We start from the raw sequence: 17,839 nt of genomic DNA, 5'->3' as shown, positions 1-17,839 counted from the left end.
TGCAGAGTTAGTTTAATCGTGACTGGGCTACTTGCTGGTGAAATGACCTTGGTAATAGGGTCTTTGCGAGCCTTAATTTTCACACGGGGATAACACACTATCAAAGGGCTTTATCAAGCGAATTAACTGAGAGCGAAATTCAGCACCTGCCAATTCAGCACCTGCCACGGCGCCCAGCGGGGGTGCTCAGGAGCACTGGTTTCCGTTTACCCTTGAAATATGCGAAGGGCTAGAAACAGTGATTGAAAAGTTCTAACTCCTTGATCAAATAAGCCTTATCCCTCTGAAAACAAAATGGCGTGTATAATGACCTATGTTAAATGCGTTTTATTGGCCAATTAATCACAGTAGTTAAACATTTGCCTAAGGCTATAAGAAGTCAAATAAGTAGGTCCTAAGGCAGGTAGGTAAGAAGAAAGGCATCACATTCTCTCCTAAGTTCAGAAAACTAAATATGGGGACACGCAGTGGGTGGAGATGTGGGAAGAGGGCCTGCTGGATGCCCTTGAGACGCTCGCGCAATATCGTGAGACTAGGGCCTTGTTTTCACAATGTATGGCTCTTTCCCCGAGAACAGGCTCGATGTGTGTGTTCGTGTCTGTGACTGTGGGGTCTCACAGGCGCAGCTGACCCAGTCTCGAGGAGAACCAGCTCATTCTCTGATGTGGTCCATTTTCTAGGGTGCTGTAGCTGCCCGGGGCACCCTAGGCCAGGGCACTGCTGTGTGACCAACCATTTGACATGGCTGGAAGCCAGGGTGGGTGGGCTAACCTGAGGATGGCCCTGCTCGGCAAGGGGGTGGGCTCCAGTGGTCCAGGCTGGGCTCCTCCGCCCCCGTCTCTGGAGATGACTAAGTGGTGGCGAGAGCCTTCCTAAGTTCCTCACTCCTCTTGTGGTCGATGGCTTCCATTTCCTGTACTTTCTGCAAGGGCATCAGGGAAAGCTGGAATCAGGCTCGGAACTCTCAGAGCCCACACCGACGTGAGGGGAGGGCTGGACTGCGAAGCCTCGGCCACAGCTGACCCTTAATTTCTGCTCACGTCTCGTACTCCACACTCATCCCGCTTCCCTGTTGCTTCTACCTGGGAGATTTCGGCAAGGATGATCCCTCGGTACTGTCTGCCCTGTCCCAGGGCCTCCATGTCAGCCAGGAACTCTTTCCTCTCCTGGATTTCCTTCACCACTGGACGGGGAGAAGGGGCATCAGTGTACAGGGCTTTGAGGCCATCGGGCTCCTGGCAGGGGTGGCAGGGGCGGCAGGGGCAGGGGTTACCTCTCGGGGAGAGGAGGCAGTTCTGTGGTTAGTGTTTCTCACTAGTGGACCCTCGGGGGTCACCCCCTCCCCCAGTTCCGGGCCTCTACACACACTCCCCACCTCCATAACTGGCCCACGGGTAGCTTACGTTCTTCAAACCTATCCAGCTCCGGGGCTGGGTTCGCCTGTCGCACGGGAGGGGGTTTTCTTTTTCGTTCCTGTTTGTCCTTCCCTGTGGCAAAGATGTTTTGGAGCCTTTGCTTCTCCTTCTCCAGATCTCCTGTAAGGCCCAGAAATGGCCTGGTTAAGGCACGAAGGGAGCCCCATTCGTGGTCTGTTCCCAGTTGGGTGAGCTTGCTGCAGGGCGCCTGGGCAACAAGCAGAGGGCTTCTGCAATCCCAGCCCCTTCCACCCAGGGAGCTCCTGAGCCTGTCACGTCAAGAAAGGCAGGAATGAAAAGAGGTCGAAAGAACCAAGAAGAGAGCTTTGTCAAAACCCACACCCTGCTTTGGTGCAGAATGAGGCTAAAAGCTCAGTGATCAGCATTGTGGCGGTTTGTGTGTAGAGGCTGCGCGGAGGGCCGGGGGGCTCTGGGCCACGAGTTGTGTCAAGTGCCAAGGAGGAAGGGGGTGGATGGCTCCATGAAGTAGGCTGGAGTACAGAGGAGTTCTGGATGTGAGGTACCGTGTGAGCTTCAAAGAACAATAGCCATGAGACCTGACAGCCAGCCATTTATCAGAGATTGGTAGAATCCAGTTAATTGTTAAGAGTTCTGGAAAAAATTTCAAAAAGAACCACCTAACTAACTGGTTTCCCCTGCACCCTGAATACCCCCAGCTAACATGTGCCAAGGCTCAAGTAGAAACAGTGTGAGAATCTGACTAGACGTGTGCTCACCCGCCTGTGGGCAGCTTGTCCCGTCCTTGCATTCCCCATCCCCCTCGGAGAGGGAGGTAGAAGAGGGGCTCTGGTCGAGGCCCTCCCACTTACGGGTGGCTCGAGGCTTGAACTGCTCCCGGCTGTAGGCCCCGTTGGCCTGGCACAGGCTGGCAGGCCGGAGGTGGGACCGGGCCTCCAGGATGGGAGGCAGGTAGATGGCCGAGGCTGGCGGCTTGGAGGGCAAGACCCTCTGGCTGGATGTTGGGCTGCACTGTAGGGGCAGAGTGTTTCCTCCTGGGGAAGGAAGGGTTGGAGTGGCAGGACCCACTTGGCTTTTTTCTTAATTTATAAACGTGATACCTGCCTGTTATTGCAAGGCAGACAGTCCAGGAGCGCCTCCCCGTCTCCCCTCAAACCCCTGCTACAGTGAGCATGATAACGATTTGGTGGTCTCATCGATTCTTTTTGATGCTTATATAAACATGTTCAAAGATATGTGCGCATATATAAGATCTGTTTTTCAAACACTGGACCATACTGTATTCAATAACAGACTCTTAACAACTTATCATGGATATCTTTCCAGATCGCTCCATTTATATATAACTTATTTTTTATAGCTGTATACTAGTCCTTAGAATGGCAACATTATTTATCCAACTAGTTTCCTAGTTCCAGAAATTCAGGCTGTTTCTTTTCTTTCTTTCTTTTCTTTTTTTTTTTACTACTTCAAACAATGCTGCAATAAACATTCTTATTTATCAACCTTCATACTGGTACTTTTGTTTCTATAGATGGATTCCTAAAACCTGCTTGTCCCATGGCAGGGAGGGATGGTTTGGACAGTAATAGACACCAATCCTTCCTATTGTCCATCCCCACTGCCTGGGCCCAGACCTGGGGCTCCTTCCCCGGGCCGGCCAAGTGTGTCACCTCCTATCTGGTTGACTGGTTCGTCCTCTCAAACACTAGCTCAGCAGGCCCCACCCACTGTTTGGATCTCTCCCCTGTCTACCCCTTCTACCTTCCCAGCCTCCTCCTATCATCCATCCAGCAAATACATAATGAGCATCTACACTGGGCCAGACCCAGGCTGCTGCGGGTAAAGTGGTAAGACAAAGTCTTGCCCTCATGGTGCCTGCAGATGGGGTGTGGACGATGATAAAATAAGTAAGATATATAGTATGGTAGGTGGTGACCGTGTAGAATGTGCCACAGTGGGATTTATGAGTTTGTAAACAGAGTAGCCAGGGAAGGCCTTGTGAAGAGGGTAACATTTGAGAAAAGACCCCAAAATGGTGAGGGGCCCAACGATGCAGATATTTTGGGGAAGAGCATTTCCAGCAGAGAAAACAGAATAAAGGCCCTGAGGTGGGAACGTACCTGGAGTGTCTGAGGAACAGTCGGGCTAGAGTGCCAGGAAAGGAAGGAGCAAGGCGGGTGTGGTTAGTGGGAGTAGAGGTCAGAGGTCATGGAGGGCAAGAGAAGTATAGGGCCTTGTAGGCTTCTGGAAAGACTGGCTTTTACTTTGTATTTCAGAAGCCATCGGAGGGTTTTGGACAGAGGGGCGACATAATCCCTTTGGCTACCGTTGAAAGTACAGTGTTGGGGACCAACGGCAGAGGCAGAGTCAGGATATGGTTTGAAGGTCAAGCAAACAGGATTGCTGATGTGGGGTCTGGGAGGAAGGAGTCCAGGGTGACTGACGTGTCTGCCCTGAGGAACCGGAAGGATGGCGCTTTTTTTCCCACCAACCTTCCCCTTCTCACATCCTCTCCCTGTTGCCACGCCATGGTCTATGGCTCTCTCTTTTCTGAAGAGATGCTGCGCTTACTAGAATGTCCCTCCTGCTCCCTCCACTCCCTATTTCTGTCTCTTCAGTGCCAAATGCTACCTCTTCCTTTGGCTGTTTTCAGCCAATATGCCCCGAGGAATTCTGGGAATTCAGATGGAGAAGAGGAATTTGTGGCTTGCAACAGAATTTGAACTAAGGCTCAAAACAACAGTAGGGTTTGGTTATGAGGAGGGAAGTAAAGAGAAGATTCTGGAAGAAAACAGACTCAACACCAATGCTTGGAGACAATTAAAAAAAAATCTTCTAAGGGGAATAACACTGCCAGGGGAACCAGTTACCTGTGTTGGTCTAACCACTAATGCAATTAGTCCTTTAGTAAAGGAGCACCTGAGTGCCAGGGCTACTGTGGTGAACAAGGCAGACACGGTCCTTATTCTCTTGGTATTGACCTTTAGTGGAATTTCTAGCAAAGTCTCTTTGTTTTCATGCTTAAGGGGACACCAATTTATTAGTAGATTGCTGCGTGTAAACAGTGAGTTGTAATTCACATACATTATGGCACTAGACACTGGCAGCCCGAGTTATCCTTGTCCACAATAAGGAAAGACATCTGACTCCTGACCTGGCCCAATGGAGCCTCCCTCCCCCAACCAGTGCTGAACACACGCTGGCAGTATCTGACTCTCTTGTCCCTGTGCTTCTGTGATTGATCAGATGCGCTCCTGAGAAGCACGTTCTTTCCTCAGAGAAGGCAAAAGCTCTCAGTATTCGGCATTCTCTCTCAAAGGCAACTTTACAGGTCTCTGTTCTGAACCATTAAATGTTGATTCAGTTAAATCTCAGAAAGCAAGGTTGCGTTCAAGGTTTTAGAGGGTCCCTTGCTATTGTGCCCATGTATGTCTACTTTTTTGTTTTCCTTAAAAATAAATAATCCAATGTGTGGTCAGAGGTGAGTTGTGGGAAGGTTTTGCATGGTCTTCCTAAGTTGGGATTCTGTCAGTTTTCTTGTTTCTGCTAGCTAATCTATGAATGAATGAAATGACAAATAAGGCACACAGTCCTTTTCTCTGGAGAGCACATGTGTCTGTAACAGGGAGGGAGAGATTGCAGACATGACAATTTTGAGACCATTTTGACTGGGCAGAAATTCTTGATTGGACTGTGCTCTCTTGGGAGGTCGGCTAGAGCCAGACTACAGGAGGCTTGTTGTTGTGCCAGGACCCATGTCTGGGTGGGGGAACAAAGGTCCCTCAAGGTCACTTCCCCAAGTAAAAGGTCAGAAATACTATACTATACCATTTTAGTCTTTAAGAATGATGTCCCCTACCCCTTAATATGGAGGAGCTTTAAAAACGTGGCCTAGAATCTCTCTGCCGGAGAAGCCCCTAAGGACTGCCTCTTACTTTTCATGGTGTCCATGATGTGGCGCTGCTGGAATTTAGTCAGTTTGGAGTCCTTCATCATCACTGCAAGATAAAGCACTTCTATGAAGCCTCCTGGGCTGCAGGCAGATGCCTTCATTTAACCCACTGGAATTTAAAATTCTATTACCTCCTACCCCTATTCTGTACCTGAGTACTCCCTCTCTTCCTTTCCTGCTTCATTTTTTTTTTCTATAGCACTCATCTAAATTCTACATATTTTACTTATTTAGTATTTATTACCCTCCTGCTAGAATATTAGCTCCATGAGAGCCAGAATTTTTGCTGTTTTTTTTTTTTCTTTTTTAATGCTGTATCTGTAACACCTAGAACAATGGCTAAAGCACATAGTGGGCTTTTAAAAACTTTTTATTGAGTGAGTGAATGAATGAATGAATGAATGAACAAAGGAGCAAGTATTCATTAAGCAGGTGCCAGGGGCTGGAGCTATAATGGTGAGCCAAAAGAGAAACAATCCCTGCCCTGATGGAATTATGGGCTAAAGGAGTAGATGGAAACTAATCCAATGGGACACACTAAATATCTGACTACAGGTTGCACTAAGTCCAATGCAGAAAAGGTATTTGGTAGTGTGTGGGCACAAAACAGTTGGTTCCACTGTGGTTGTGGGTAGGGAGGAGATAAGTCTTCCCCCCGGAAACTAAAGTGTGATCTAAGGGATACACAGTCGTGAACTACTCTAAAGTTCTTAGTTCTTTGACTTTTGGCCACTTGCAAGTTATAGGACCTGAATCTTTCTGTAACATTAAAATAGCAATTGCTAAGCCACAGGTCATGAAAGGGAGACCTGAGTTAGAGGGTAACTGTAACCACCTCCTGTCTTTTAAGCGCACTGACCTCTCAGGAGCTCACAAGTCCCAGGGGTGTAAGTGCCCTGCTTGGGGCAACTCCAGAGCCCCGTTCCTTTGGTCACTGCCTCCACCTTCTCCTGGGAAGCCATGGGAGGGCCCTGAGGAGGGAAAAAACACAATGACACACCTCCTGTCTCCCAAGTCCAATCTCTACTCCAGCACTCCTCTCTACCAAAGTCTGGGAGCGGGGTCGACCACAAGAGAATCGAGACGCCACCCATCACTACTGCGACGGTGCTCGATCCTCCCACCCCGAAGACACACAGGCCGACACACACACACACACACACACACACACACACACACACACACACGAACGGAGATCTCATCTTGACCCCATGCCTGTGGCAGGAAAGGCTCTTCGGGGGAATGGGGTCCTCAAGATAGCCATGATCACGACATTTCCCGTGGTGTTTCGCCAAAATTGAAACCTCACCCTAAAGTAAGACCCAGGGTGGGCGCGCGCCTCCCCACAAAGCACCGCAGCTGGGCTTCGGAGACCGAAACCACAGCTCTAAGGCGGCACCGCACCGGGGCCGCGCAGAAATACTTTGAGATGTTGGGGTCTACAGCCGGCCACTAGACGCTCTGGCTACCATGGTAACAAGCACATGCCTCTCGGCGCATGCGCACACTTACCGCGCCAGCCTGCTCCCGGAAGTGGTTTTTCTCTGGGTCATAGCGCAGGCGCAGAGTACGTGTGGCCCCGTGCGAGTCGGAGGCTTGCTGTTTGCGGGTCTCCGCAAAGGTCTGGGTCGCAAAGCCGGGGCACTGCGGCGCGGGCGTCATGTCAGACAACGAGGACAAGTGAGTGCGGGAGCAAAGTGGCCTTTGTGGAACCTCGGAAGGGGCGGGTGAGGCGGGAGCCTGGGTCGCTGGAGGCTGAGGAGCCAGGCGTAGAGGGGGCAGCTGAGGGGACTCTTGGAGCTGGGGAAGCGAAGGGTGAGGAACCCAAAGCATAGCCAGAGACTGGGCACAGAAAGGCTCATGCTCGAGTGTCCAGAGAGAATCAGTGAAAAAAGCATCTTTTAGCAAACTTCGACTGAGCTGGGTTCTGTGTTTTTTATTGGGAATATTTAGATGGTATTAGGCATGGTCCCTACTCTCCACGTGCTCTCTTTCTAGAAGCAGAGACAGGTCCATAAACAGATAATACAGGACCGTGTAAGATTAGGCAGTGAAAATATGTAGTACAGCAGGTCTGCAAATAACGTGCTTTTGTTCTAACGTTGATGAGATGCTGTAGGAACTTAACTCCTGTTTATATGTTAGCGTAAGGGAAAATTAGTTTCGTCATATATCGTTTTTCTTAAAGTCGCAGAACCTGTCGACAATGTAAGTAAGGGAGGACTTACTGTATGGAAGTACTCCAGAGGAAGGTCTGGTGGGACTTTGAGGTGGTAAGGTCCAGAAGGGTTGCAGTAATCTAGGGCGAGAGAAGGTAGCGGCTTCTACGAGGATGATAGTAGTAGAGGTAGTGAGCAGTCGTTTTGAATTCTGGATTTATTTTGAAGCTAGAGCCAAGATTTCCTGATATGTGAGGTCTGAGGAGAGGTCTGTTCTGAAGATAAAAATAGGGGCGTGGTCAGCATGAGTATATTGGTCAAAACTAAGAAATAGGTGAGGTCATCGGGGGAATGACAGTAAAAAGATGACTGAAAGAGCATACCAACAGGGAGTGCTTATGGTCAAAACTAAGAAATAGGTGAGGTCATCGGGGAATGACAGTAAAGAGATGACTGAAAGAGCATACCAACAGAGTGCTTAGGCAGGGGGCGGGGGGCTGAGAGTGGGGAGAGGAGAAACCTGCCAAAGAGACTGAGAAGGAGCATCCAGTGGTGGGGGAAAACCAAGAGAGGGAGGTGTCTTAGCAGTCAAGTGAAGAGAGTGTATTGAGTGAGAGTGAGTAGTGGCCTAGTGCTGAATGAGAACAGTTCATTGGATTGAGCAATATGGAAATCATTAACAAACTTGAGTGGTTTTAACGGAGCCATGGAGGTGGTTGTCTTCTTGGAGTGAAATTAGGACAGAATTGGAAACAGTGACAATGGACAACTATTTCGTGAATTTTGCTCCTACAAGGAACATGGAAATAGGGCTCCGTGGGAAGAGAATAGAGAAGTTTTGTTTGTTATTTAAAATGGGGAAATAGCTACATGTTTACATGCTGATGGGAATGATCCAGTAGAGAGAGAAAAGAAACAGTGGTGATGAATGAGTCCTAGCAGAATTTGGGGGCTGATGGGACAAGTTTGAAGGAGTAAAATGAAACAAGTTTTGAAAGAAGTTTGATTCATTCATTAAGTAAATGTTTATTGAGCACCTCCTAAATATTGGATGAGATACTCTTTGCCCTCTTTGATTCTAGTAAGTGATGCTCTCACTAACTGGCCTCTCTTCTTCTTGTACAGTTTTGATGGCGATGACTTTGATGATGTGGAGGAGGATGAAGGGCTAGATGACTTGGAGAATGCAGAGGAGGTCAGTATTTAGCCTTAGGCTCCACCCTCTGCCGCCTAGGCTGCCAAATAGCTTGACCAATGATAATTGCCTAAATGCATCTGCCTCCTGTTAGTAATCAGAGCGCCTGCCACAAGCACCTATAGAGTGAGCAGAGTTCTAGTCCTGGGTGGTATAGAAGCCCTACAGGGTGGACCTGAGGGCTTTTGTCCACTTGGACCATAGTCCGTGGCTTCTGGGGCAGTTAGTTCACTGATGGGTGAAATGTCACATTCATTCATCAGCAAATGTGTGTTGAATGTTTATTATGTGCCAGGTGCTCTGCAGGATTGGGCTCCATAGGAGCAGGGGGGAAAAGTGACCTGGGATAAAGCTAGAGGAGTAAGGGCTCACATCAGGCAGGAATTTGTAGCCTAAAGTTAGTGAGAAGCCACTGACAAATTTGGAGCCAAAGGGTGGCATGATCCGGTTTACACTTTAGAAAGAGCATTCTGTCCCCAGATTGAGGAGCGAATTGGGGAGGAGCAAGAATGAGAGAGATCAGTTCGGGAACTGTCATAGATCTCCAGGTAAGAGACCTATAGCTTGCACTTGGGCACTGCTAGTGTTAATGATGAGAAAACAGATGAAAGAGATATTTTGGTGCATTGGATATGGAGCTAAGAAAATAAGAGATGACAAGGATGACTCCCAGGTATCTGGCTTGAGCAACTAGGCGGATGGGTTTCTAGCTTCCAGAATAAAACACGGCTTTCTGTCTTGTGTGACTGATGGACGAAGTGCTTTGTGCCTCCTGGAGAGACAGCAATGCCTCAGTTTCTTTTTTTTTTTAGGCTAGGAAGCTGAATTTTCCCTCTATTTGAATTTTCTCTCTGCATGACACTCTCAGGTACCTGTATTCACTGTTTCAGAAACCTCTTTCTCCATCCTTCTGATCTCTTTCCATTCCCGTCCTGATGATTCTCTGTCTCTTACATGTGGTTCAACCCTGTTCCGTTTCTCCATTCCTAGTGTCTCAGCCTGGTTTAGATCTTTATTGCTTTTCACCCACATTACTGCACAAGTTATGTTCCTGGTTTTCCTGCCTTCAGTCCACTCCAATCGCCTTTCTGCCGCCAGAGTCATCTTTCTTACCTGCCTACGTGATTGATTACTGTTGGTCTTCCTAGATGGTATCTCTGCTTCTGCCCTTACCCCCTACAGAATATTCCCAACAGAGTATCCAGAATGATCCTTTTAAATCTTAATTCAAATCGTGTCTGCTCAGAACCCTCATTCAGTGGCTTCCCATCTCATTCAGAGTAAATGCCAAAAAGGTGTACAAAGTTCTCCATGATCTGGCCACCTGCTTCCTGTGCAACCTTACCTCTTCTTGGCGTCCTTGTCATTGCCAGCCGGACTCCTGCTCAAGACCTTTGTTCATGCTGTTGCCTCTTCCAGGAACACTTTTCCCTAAGAGAGGCACATGACCTGCTCCTCACCTCCTTCAGATCTTTGTCCAGGAGTCATCTCAGTGAGGCCTTCTGTGACCATCTTATCTAAAATTGCAGCATTCTCCCCCTCCTCCCATACCATGACCCGGCACTCCCTGTCATTTTTCTCTGTTGTCATACTACTTATTTTACTTACTAATTTTGTTGATTGTTTATTTTTTATCTCTTCTCATTATAAGGGAAGCTCTATAGGGGAAGAAGTTTTATCTTACTGCTCTATCCCAAGCACTCAGAACACTACCTGACATATAGTAAGCACTCAATATTTGTTGACTTAATTATTACAGAATTTATTCTCCTACCTGCAACCCCAAATGCACTTCTGCTCTAATCATTCTCCACGTTAGTTGTCCAAACCTAGTATCATTCTCTCCCTCGTCTGTTACTTTGCATATGCAATTCGACCTGCCTGGAATGATCTTCCCTTCCTCGTTGGCTTGGGAACTCCTACTAATCCTTCTAGACAAGCTCACGTCTTATTTCTGGACTGTCTTCCTAACCAGCCGTGTATCCCCCACCTTCTTGTTAACTTCAGCAATGCCTCAGTTTCCTTCAAAGCACCTGCATACCTTCAAAGCACCTGCTGTTTTGTTTCCTCTCGTCTCCTCCCCAGACCGTGAATTCTTTGAGAGCAGAAACTCTTGATTTTCTGTCACAGCCTCTTCTGATGTCTGGCACATGACAGATGGCTTAATAAGTAGTTCCTGTCTTCGCTCTGACTTTTTAGTCACTTGACCTATTGATTTAGTTACCCTGTCTCCAAGCTTGTTCCTCGCTCCCTGCTTAGGGTGATTTGTTGTCTGTGTTCAAGGATTTCTTTGTATGGGGCCAGCGTTCTGGGACTGCCCTGTCTCCGGACCCTTTGCTTCTCTTTTCTGAATGAGGCAGCTGGCTTTGTAATCTTGATCATGATTCCTCTCTTTTACTAGGTCTGAGACTTTGGCCAAGTTAGCTAACTCTCCGAGCCTATAAAATGGGCACTGTGATCCCTATGTCATAAGTTTATTGCGAGGACGAAATGAGGTGTCAGTAAGGCAGTTGCAATGTCATTGGCATGTATTAAGCAGTAGTGGTAGTGGTGGTTATAATCATTGTCATAGTCATCTTCCCCCTCCCTCTCAATAATGTACCCTGAGATTTTCCCTCTTTCTGCCATGGTGTCCAGGAGGGCCAGGAGAATGTTGAAATCCTCCCCTCTGGAGAGCGACCGCAGGCCAACCAGAAACGAATCACCACACCGTATATGACCAAGTATGAGCGAGCCCGCGTGTTGGGCACCCGAGCCCTCCAGATCGCGTGAGTGTGTGCCCCTTCGCTGTCTTTTCCATCACTCAGGCCATAGTGAGCCTCCAGGCTGTCGATGTGGCCCAGCCTGGCACCTGAAAGCAGACTCTTCCTGCTCTCACGTGCTAGACAAGGAGGGGTGCTGTCGCTGCGTGCCAGGCGCTCTGCTAAACCAGGCCCCTCGGAGTCAGATCCAACAGGAGAAATAGGACACGAATATCTGAGAAGCCAGATAACAGTACAGAAGGATAACAGTAAAAATACTGAACTCGATGACCGCCTGTCAGTTTAGTGAGGCAAAAAAAAGTGTGGATTCAGAGAGCCCTCGACCACTGTGGCCTGGTTAGTTGTGGGTGCTGTGACAGCACCTGTTGGGCTTCAGGTGGTTCTTGACTCAAGGTAGTAGACTATGGCCAGCCTCCACATCCAGGCCATGCTAGAGATATGACAACACAGAGCAGTGGTGGGGCTCTGGGGATTTGAATTAGCAATCTTTCTCTCTCAAGTTTGGAACCATTTGAAGCATAACAGGATTCGAGAGGTAGCCAGTAGACAGGCAGAGATGAGAATGTCCGATGATTGTGTGTTCGGGCAATGCAGGCTTCCAGAGACTGTCTGCAGGGGCAAGCCTGCCTGCTGAGGTCGTGGGCCTCAGAAGTGCCCTCTCTGCAGGTAGGTGGCTCCGAGAAAGCAGGGACCCTCGAAAAGGCTAGGCCACGGATGCTTGCTTTTTCCTGTTTCCCCTGTCCAATGTTACTCCTTCCTGGGGAGAAGTAAAGGGACAGAGAGGGCAGGTGTGGCACTGTTGCGTTCATAGAAGGTCTCCCCGGGGAAACGCGAGGCCGAGGAAAGCAGCCTTACCCAGACTCCGCTGGTGTCGGAAATAGTGGGTATCTGGAAGTCAGGGTGCTTCCGGTAGGGAATAGTGGAATCTAGGCTGGAAAGGAAGCCGGGGCCAGAGTTGTGGAGTTTCGTGTGCTGGAGCAGTGATGCTGACTCTGCATTCCCCTCCCTAGTTTTCAGTCAGCATTGGACTTGATCTCCAGTCCTGTGGGGTGAAGCTGACCACGTGTCCACCTTGATAAGGGGTCGTATGGGCGGGCGACACCGTTCCTCATCTGTTGCGCAGCAGTAGATGTCTTGCCAGCCTGGTCGCGCTCCTTGCTGGGCTGGGAGAAACTAGAGCCGCACTTGGTGTAATATGTTTGGTATCCCTGGGGTCAGGAGCCTCTAGGCCTGCACCATCAATTATGGTAGCCACTAGCTACATGTGGCTATTTAAATTAAGTACAATGAAATAAAATTTAAAGTGCGGTAGTTCAGTCTCATTAGGCACATTTCTTGGTACTTACAATGGAAAATGTAGGTAAAAGACATTTCCAGGCTTATCACTGCGCTTGCACCTGTTGGGGATGCAAAGATGATTAGAGACACATCCCCCAGTTCTCCAGGTGTTTACGGCCTGGTGGGAGGAATGGGCCCCTTCACAAATACCTGGAACCCATGGTGGACAGGAATGGTGCTTTACAAGAGGCGCAAAGAAGAGAAGGAAGTAATCGCGTGGCTGACTGGGAAAGCCTCATGAGGAGGTTAGAATTCAGGTAGGGACAGGGAAAGGGAGGTGGTTTTGAGTGTATCCTGGGGGTCAGAAACAGCACAAGGAAAGGTCCAGGAAGACAGAGGCAAGTGTGGCTCATGGGGGAATGGCAAGTAGCTTGGGGCACAAGACTGGAAGAGTTGTCTTTGGAACCTTGAGTGACAAGTTCAGAAGATTGACCTGCATTTGGTGGGCAGTGTGGAGCACTTAAAAGTTTGGAGGCAGACATTCAGACCCCTACCAGGTGCCAGCATCCTGCTTTTCCTTTAAGGCTCAATCCCACTTAGTTGGGTCTATAGCGCTCCTTCCAGCGAAGGGCTAGGCGGCTCTCCTGCTGTGAGCCAGTGGACAGCCAGGGCTGTAGCCTATCCCTAACACTAGGCATGCAACCCTGCACTTAAGTGAACAAACATTTCTTAGACAGTTTTTGGATGAAATCTCACTGTCCAGTTCATTAGCACCACCTGGCGGCTGGCGTGGATGGACCACAGCCACTTCCCTGAGGATCTTGGCCGGGTTCATTTGTGGAGGTTCTGGTGCAGACAGATGACCCAAGGGCACACTGTCACACTTCACACATTGTGTGCACATAGTAGGGTTGGGTAAATAAATGCTCTCGAATTATTCATATCTTAAAGAAGGCATATGCAGATCAGGAAAAGCACTTTGCCACAAAAAGCTTCTTTAAAGCTTTAAATTTGGAGAAATTTAAATACTTATTGAGAGAAGATACAGGGAAAATTATACACTTGGTCTCTGCCCTTGGGAAATTTTTAGGCCTTTGGGATTAACAAATCCTAATATTTAATAATAAAATTGGTAAATTATTCAGTATAAACTGGTGGCTCTCAGACTGGCTGGTTACCAGAATCACACAGGGAGCTTTGTATATACGGGTTCTCAAGCTCCTTCACTGGAGATTCTATTCAGAAGGTCTGGGGAAGGACTGGGAGCCTGAATTTTTGTCATGCTCTCCTAGTAATTCCGGGATCCATTGGTGTAAACTTAATGCAGTGGCTTCCTAGAGGAGGTGGGCCTAAAACTGGCACCCCGCCCATTTGTGTGCAGAGCCCCTCCTGTGGGTCAAGCATTGTGCCAGGGCACATGGTCCTGGGCCACCAAGAGCTCGTGGTCTAACACGGAGAACATCAAACAAGTAGTTACAGTACAGTGAGAGCGGCGCCAGGAGAAGCACATGTGAATGAGTCAGGCGCTGAGGAGCCAGCAGATGTTCTCCAGGGTGGAGGCATTGGGGCCTCACCTAGGCCTGTAGGGAGAGGAAGAGCTCGTAAGAGGATGCGGAAAGTAAACAACAGCGTCTGTCCAGGGAACCGTAGGAGTTTGGTGTGGTGGGAACGTGGGGATAAATATAGGCAAGTGGCATGAGAAGGTACTAGGAAGGTGAGCCGGGGCCAGACTGGGTTCTGCCGGCTGGCCGTGGGGCATCGTGGAGGGTCGTAAGTGGGTGAGCACCTGACGCAGGCCCCGTGTGGAGGCTGTGAGAGCTGGCCTTCTGAGGGTGTGCTGCCAAGATGGGCAGGGACCCCGGGAGCTGGGCCCTGAGGCAGGGCCTGGGGCCACTGAGTTAGCATGGTCAGGGGCGAGCCTTTGCACATGCTTTTTCTCTGTGCTGGAATATTCTGCCGTATCCAGCAGAGGCAGGGCTTTTTGTCTTCATTTTTAAATGAGGATACTGATATTTGGAGAGGAATTTAGTGTCTTTGGACACTATTTTAAATTTAAATCCGGTCTTCTGGCTCCCACTCACGTGCCCTTGCTGTCAGTGCCCCACCCACCGTGCCTGGTAACCTTTCTAGGAGAGGACTGGGGTGCCGATCCAATCCTCTTCGTGAAGTAAGCTCTCCCCGACTTCCTGCTGGACCCTTCTCCCCATGTTTGCAGTCTCCTCAACACCTGTCCCTATACCCACAGGATGTGTGCCCCCGTGATGGTGGAGCTGGAGGGGGAGACAGATCCTTTGCTCATCGCCATGAAGGAGCTCAAGTAAGTCACCCAGGTCACGGTTCACTGCTCCAGAGCCCTGGGAGGCATCCTCGGCTTTCTCTGGTGCACACCCTGACCCCCCACTTCCTGGCTGGGGAAGTGGTGCTTGTTCTGTGGATCCTTAGCTCATTCAGGCCTCAGCCCACCAGGAGGGAGGAGGGAAGGCGTGGAGGGGCAGCAAAGGGGAGGGCTCAGATGAGACATGGGCCTCTCCTGGCTGTCAGGATTCCCTGTTCCTGCTTCAGTTGGCCTTACCAATACCGCCGCCCCTCCCCCGACACACACACTCTCTTCCCCCTCCTCCCGTCAGCGTGGGATGGCAGAGCTCTCTGTACCCCCTGTCCCGCATTAGGGATGCAAGAACTTTCTTTTTATTATAATTACTTTCCTGCAGAGTGCACTCATAGCCCCAAGAGGATGCTCCTAAGACTTTTCTTTCCCTGCATTCTGTACACAATTTGTTCCTCCTGCTGTAGAGCTTGGGTCCCCAGCCCTCATGCATTGTGACTTCTCCCCTGCCACAGGGCCCGAAAGATCCCCATCATCATTCGGCGATACCTGCCGGACGGGAGCTATGAAGACTGGGGGGTGGACGAGCTCATCATCACCGACTGAGCTGGAGTCGTCTTCCCCACGCGCCTCATCCCCAACTTCTCACGTTCTTTCTACATGTAAATAATAAACTCAGCCTCTTCACCCCCTCCGCCTCCAGCTATCTTCTCTGCCCACCTGCTTTTCCCCTGCTGCCTGGAGGAGGCACCCATCCAAGTGGCCCCGTGACTGTCAGCTCTTTAAGAAGCACCAGGGGCCCTTACTCCCTGCGGATACCCCACATCCCTCCCTACATCTCCCCGTTCACCAGAGTAAAGGCTGCTGCAGGGAGACACCTCAGCTGCCTTCCCAGCAGACAGACGAGCCTTTGTGCCCAGGGAGCTGGTTGCCACGGAAACCCCCAATTTCCTTTCCAGTGGGACTGGCTGCAGGGGCTTCTCCCTTCTCAGGAGTATCACAGAGCAGGTCTCATCAAGCCACCCATTGTTTTCTAAGGACCTGCCTCGAGCCTCTTATCATGGTCTCGGATCCCCTTTCAGAAGCAGTGCCCCAGCAGGAAGCTTGGGGACTCGGTGATCTCCAGCCCTCCCCAAGCAGAGGCCTGCCGGACAAGTCAGCAGCTGTGGAGCAAGGACTGAGCACCTGCCCACCCCGCCCTGCTGTCCCGACTCCTTAGGCCACTGCCCACACACTGCCCTCCGGTTTGCCTCTCTGGTATGCCACACCCATACCCTCTCCTTCCGGGCCTCTGGAAGATGTCCTTTCCCTTCTGGGTGGGGCCTGTGATCCCCCGAGGCCTCTAGTGGGATGGGTGCTGGCATGATGGTGGGCCAGGAAGCAGGGCTCCTGGGTTCCAGGTGTGACGTTAAATCAGGGCTGGAGCTCATCCTCTCTGCCCTAGGTCCTAATGGGTCCTGTTGTCCTCACCCTGCTTACCCAACCTGCGGTACAACCAGTCACCTTAGTTCCTCCCTCCCTTGGGTGGGGGCAGAGTGATTACTGACACCCGCAGAGAGAAGGGAGGGTTGGCTCCCTGCGTATTTCAGCTTTGAACTCCATTCCGCTGCCAGCTCCCCTTCCAGGAAGAGGAAGGGCCAGGCTAACCTGACCTCTGGGAGCCATGGCCCCCCGGGGTGATGCGCCCTGGACAGGTCGGGAGTGATGAGCAGCCCCAGGAGCAGGAGGGGCATTTGCTGCCCCGGAGAAGGGTTAATTCAGGGAGCAGTGGACTTCGCACCCCCTTCCACCCTCCTCCAAGCCTGTGGAATCCTTTAATCAAGTTGGGTGCTGAAATTTCAGCTCTGAAACGCCGCCTTTGTGCCAGCATCCAGGCGGCTGCCCCAGAGTGCGGGGGTCACTTTCTCGGCCCCGTTTCTCTAAATGGCCTCTTTGTTCCTGCTGGGCCGCTCAGTATCAGATGTGATTAAAGGGAGATGGGGTTTGGGTGGGGGAGGAGAGAAGGGGCTGGGAGAGAGTGGGGGGTTAACCCTTAGGGGATAGGGTGTAGGGGAGATGGAGAAAGGGGTGCTTTTCCTCCCTACTCCCCCTTCCCATTCTGCTCCTCCTTCGGAGTCGGTCCCTAGCTACTCTGCTGGCCAGGCCTGGGCCTAGTCGCTTTAATCTTTCCAGAAACACCTGGCCCCTTCTCTCCTTACGTGGAACCACTACCTGAGGCCCCAGCACCTCCGGAACTTTGAGTCTAAGGGATGGGCACAGGCTAGGTCTTCCCACTTCTCCAGGGTCATTTGTCCTCTCTGGGGCCATTTCCTTTCTTCCTGTATCCCCAGTGACTTCCCAGTCGATTGCATGAGATGCAAGGACCTGGAGGTGAGGTGGTGGTTTCATCTTGAGGTAGCCCTTCCTCTGCCCATGGCTGCGTGTCCACAACCCCACCAAGAGCAGGAGCAGTGAACAGACCGGAAGTGGACTAATGTCCTGTTTTTCAATAGAGGCAAAAAGGTAGCTTGTAGAAATTACGAGCACAAAAGGTTAGTACTAATTGATCCCTAACACGATTCTAGAATAGGTTATTGCATATTTGAAAACATAAAGAAGAGGTCTAGGAACTAACATAGGGTTTGTAAGAATATTGCCAAATGAACCAAATACCATTTTTTCCATGGTGACTGGCCTTGGAGGTTGGAGGAATGCCACATATACAGCGAATGTTGATTTTAGCAAAGCATTGGGCAGTCTCTGTGTGGCTGTGATGGAGAAGTGTGTACTC

General features: G+C 50.2%; 2 protein-coding genes across 10 annotated transcripts; one reads left to right on the top strand and one right to left on the bottom strand.

The window, feature by feature from the left end:
* Positions 1–312: 312 nt before the first annotated feature.
* Positions 313–7,026, bottom strand: CUNH22orf23 (chromosome unknown C22orf23 homolog). Of its 8 annotated transcripts, none has more exons than XM_025048838.1 (7): positions 6,862–6,880; positions 6,209–6,320; positions 5,333–5,395; positions 2,246–2,428; positions 1,404–1,535; positions 1,083–1,183; positions 313–922 (listed from the first exon to the last, which is right to left on the bottom strand). In XM_025048838.1, exons 2-7 carry the CDS (start codon positions 6,309–6,311, stop codon positions 851–853), a joined length of 654 nt encoding a protein of 217 aa, XP_024904606.1. In that variant the 5' UTR covers positions 6,312–6,320; positions 6,862–6,880; the 3' UTR covers positions 313–850. The 8 variants fall into 8 exon arrangements, with proteins under 8 accessions (XP_024904606.1, XP_006914807.1, XP_024904609.1 ...); XM_006914745.3 differs by lacking the exon at positions 6,862–6,880 and adding an exon at positions 6,659–6,844; XM_025048841.1 differs by lacking the exon at positions 6,862–6,880 and adding an exon at positions 6,773–6,823.
* On the top strand, positions 6,900–15,760 carry POLR2F (RNA polymerase II subunit F). 2 transcript variants are annotated; one of them, XM_015591604.2, is made up of 6 exons: positions 7,013–7,029; positions 8,634–8,703; positions 9,184–9,251; positions 11,341–11,471; positions 14,989–15,060; positions 15,585–15,760. In XM_015591604.2, the coding sequence occupies exons 3-6, from the start codon at positions 9,213–9,215 to the stop codon at positions 15,673–15,675; spliced, it is 333 nt and encodes a 110-aa protein (XP_015447090.1). In that variant the 5' UTR covers positions 7,013–7,029; positions 8,634–8,703; positions 9,184–9,212; the 3' UTR covers positions 15,676–15,760. The 2 variants fall into 2 exon arrangements, with proteins under 2 accessions (XP_006914806.1, XP_015447090.1); XM_006914744.3 differs by lacking the exon at positions 9,184–9,251 and having other exon boundaries at positions 6,900–7,029.
* Positions 15,761–17,839: the final 2,079 nt, after the last annotated feature.

The sequence above is a fragment of the Pteropus alecto genome, unplaced genomic scaffold, assembly GCF_000325575.1.
Source record: "Pteropus alecto unplaced genomic scaffold, ASM32557v1 scaffold6, whole genome shotgun sequence".
NCBI classification, from domain to species: Eukaryota; Metazoa; Chordata; class Mammalia; order Chiroptera; family Pteropodidae; genus Pteropus; species Pteropus alecto.
The sequence above is the reverse complement of the archived record's forward strand: the minus strand, read 5'-3'. Positions and strand labels throughout refer to the sequence as shown.

What these genes read in the sequence shown, in the direction of transcription:
- CUNH22orf23 (XM_025048840.1), bottom strand. Translation starts at nt 7,011, where the DNA reads ATGACGCCCGCGCCGCAGTGCCCCGGCTTTGCGACCCAGACCTTTGCG. An exon ending in TCCGGGAGCAGGCTGGCGCG is followed by an intron (nt 6,321 to 6,861) that starts GTAAGTGTGCGC and finishes TTCCCTCCTCAG; the next exon opens with GGCCCTCCCATGGCTTCCCA. An exon ending in GACTTGTGAGCTCCTGAGAG is followed by an intron (nt 5,396 to 6,208) that starts GTCAGTGCGCTT and finishes TTTATCTTGCAG; the next exon opens with TGATGATGAAGGACTCCAAA.
- POLR2F (XM_006914744.3), top strand. Translation starts at nt 7,010, where the DNA reads ATGTCAGACAACGAGGACAA. An exon ending in ACTTGGAGAATGCAGAGGAG is followed by an intron (nt 8,704 to 11,340) that starts GTCAGTATTTAG and finishes CATGGTGTCCAG; the next exon opens with GAGGGCCAGGAGAATGTTGA. An exon ending in ACCCGAGCCCTCCAGATCGC is followed by an intron (nt 11,472 to 14,988) that starts GTGAGTGTGTGC and finishes CTATACCCACAG; the next exon opens with GATGTGTGCCCCCGTGATGG.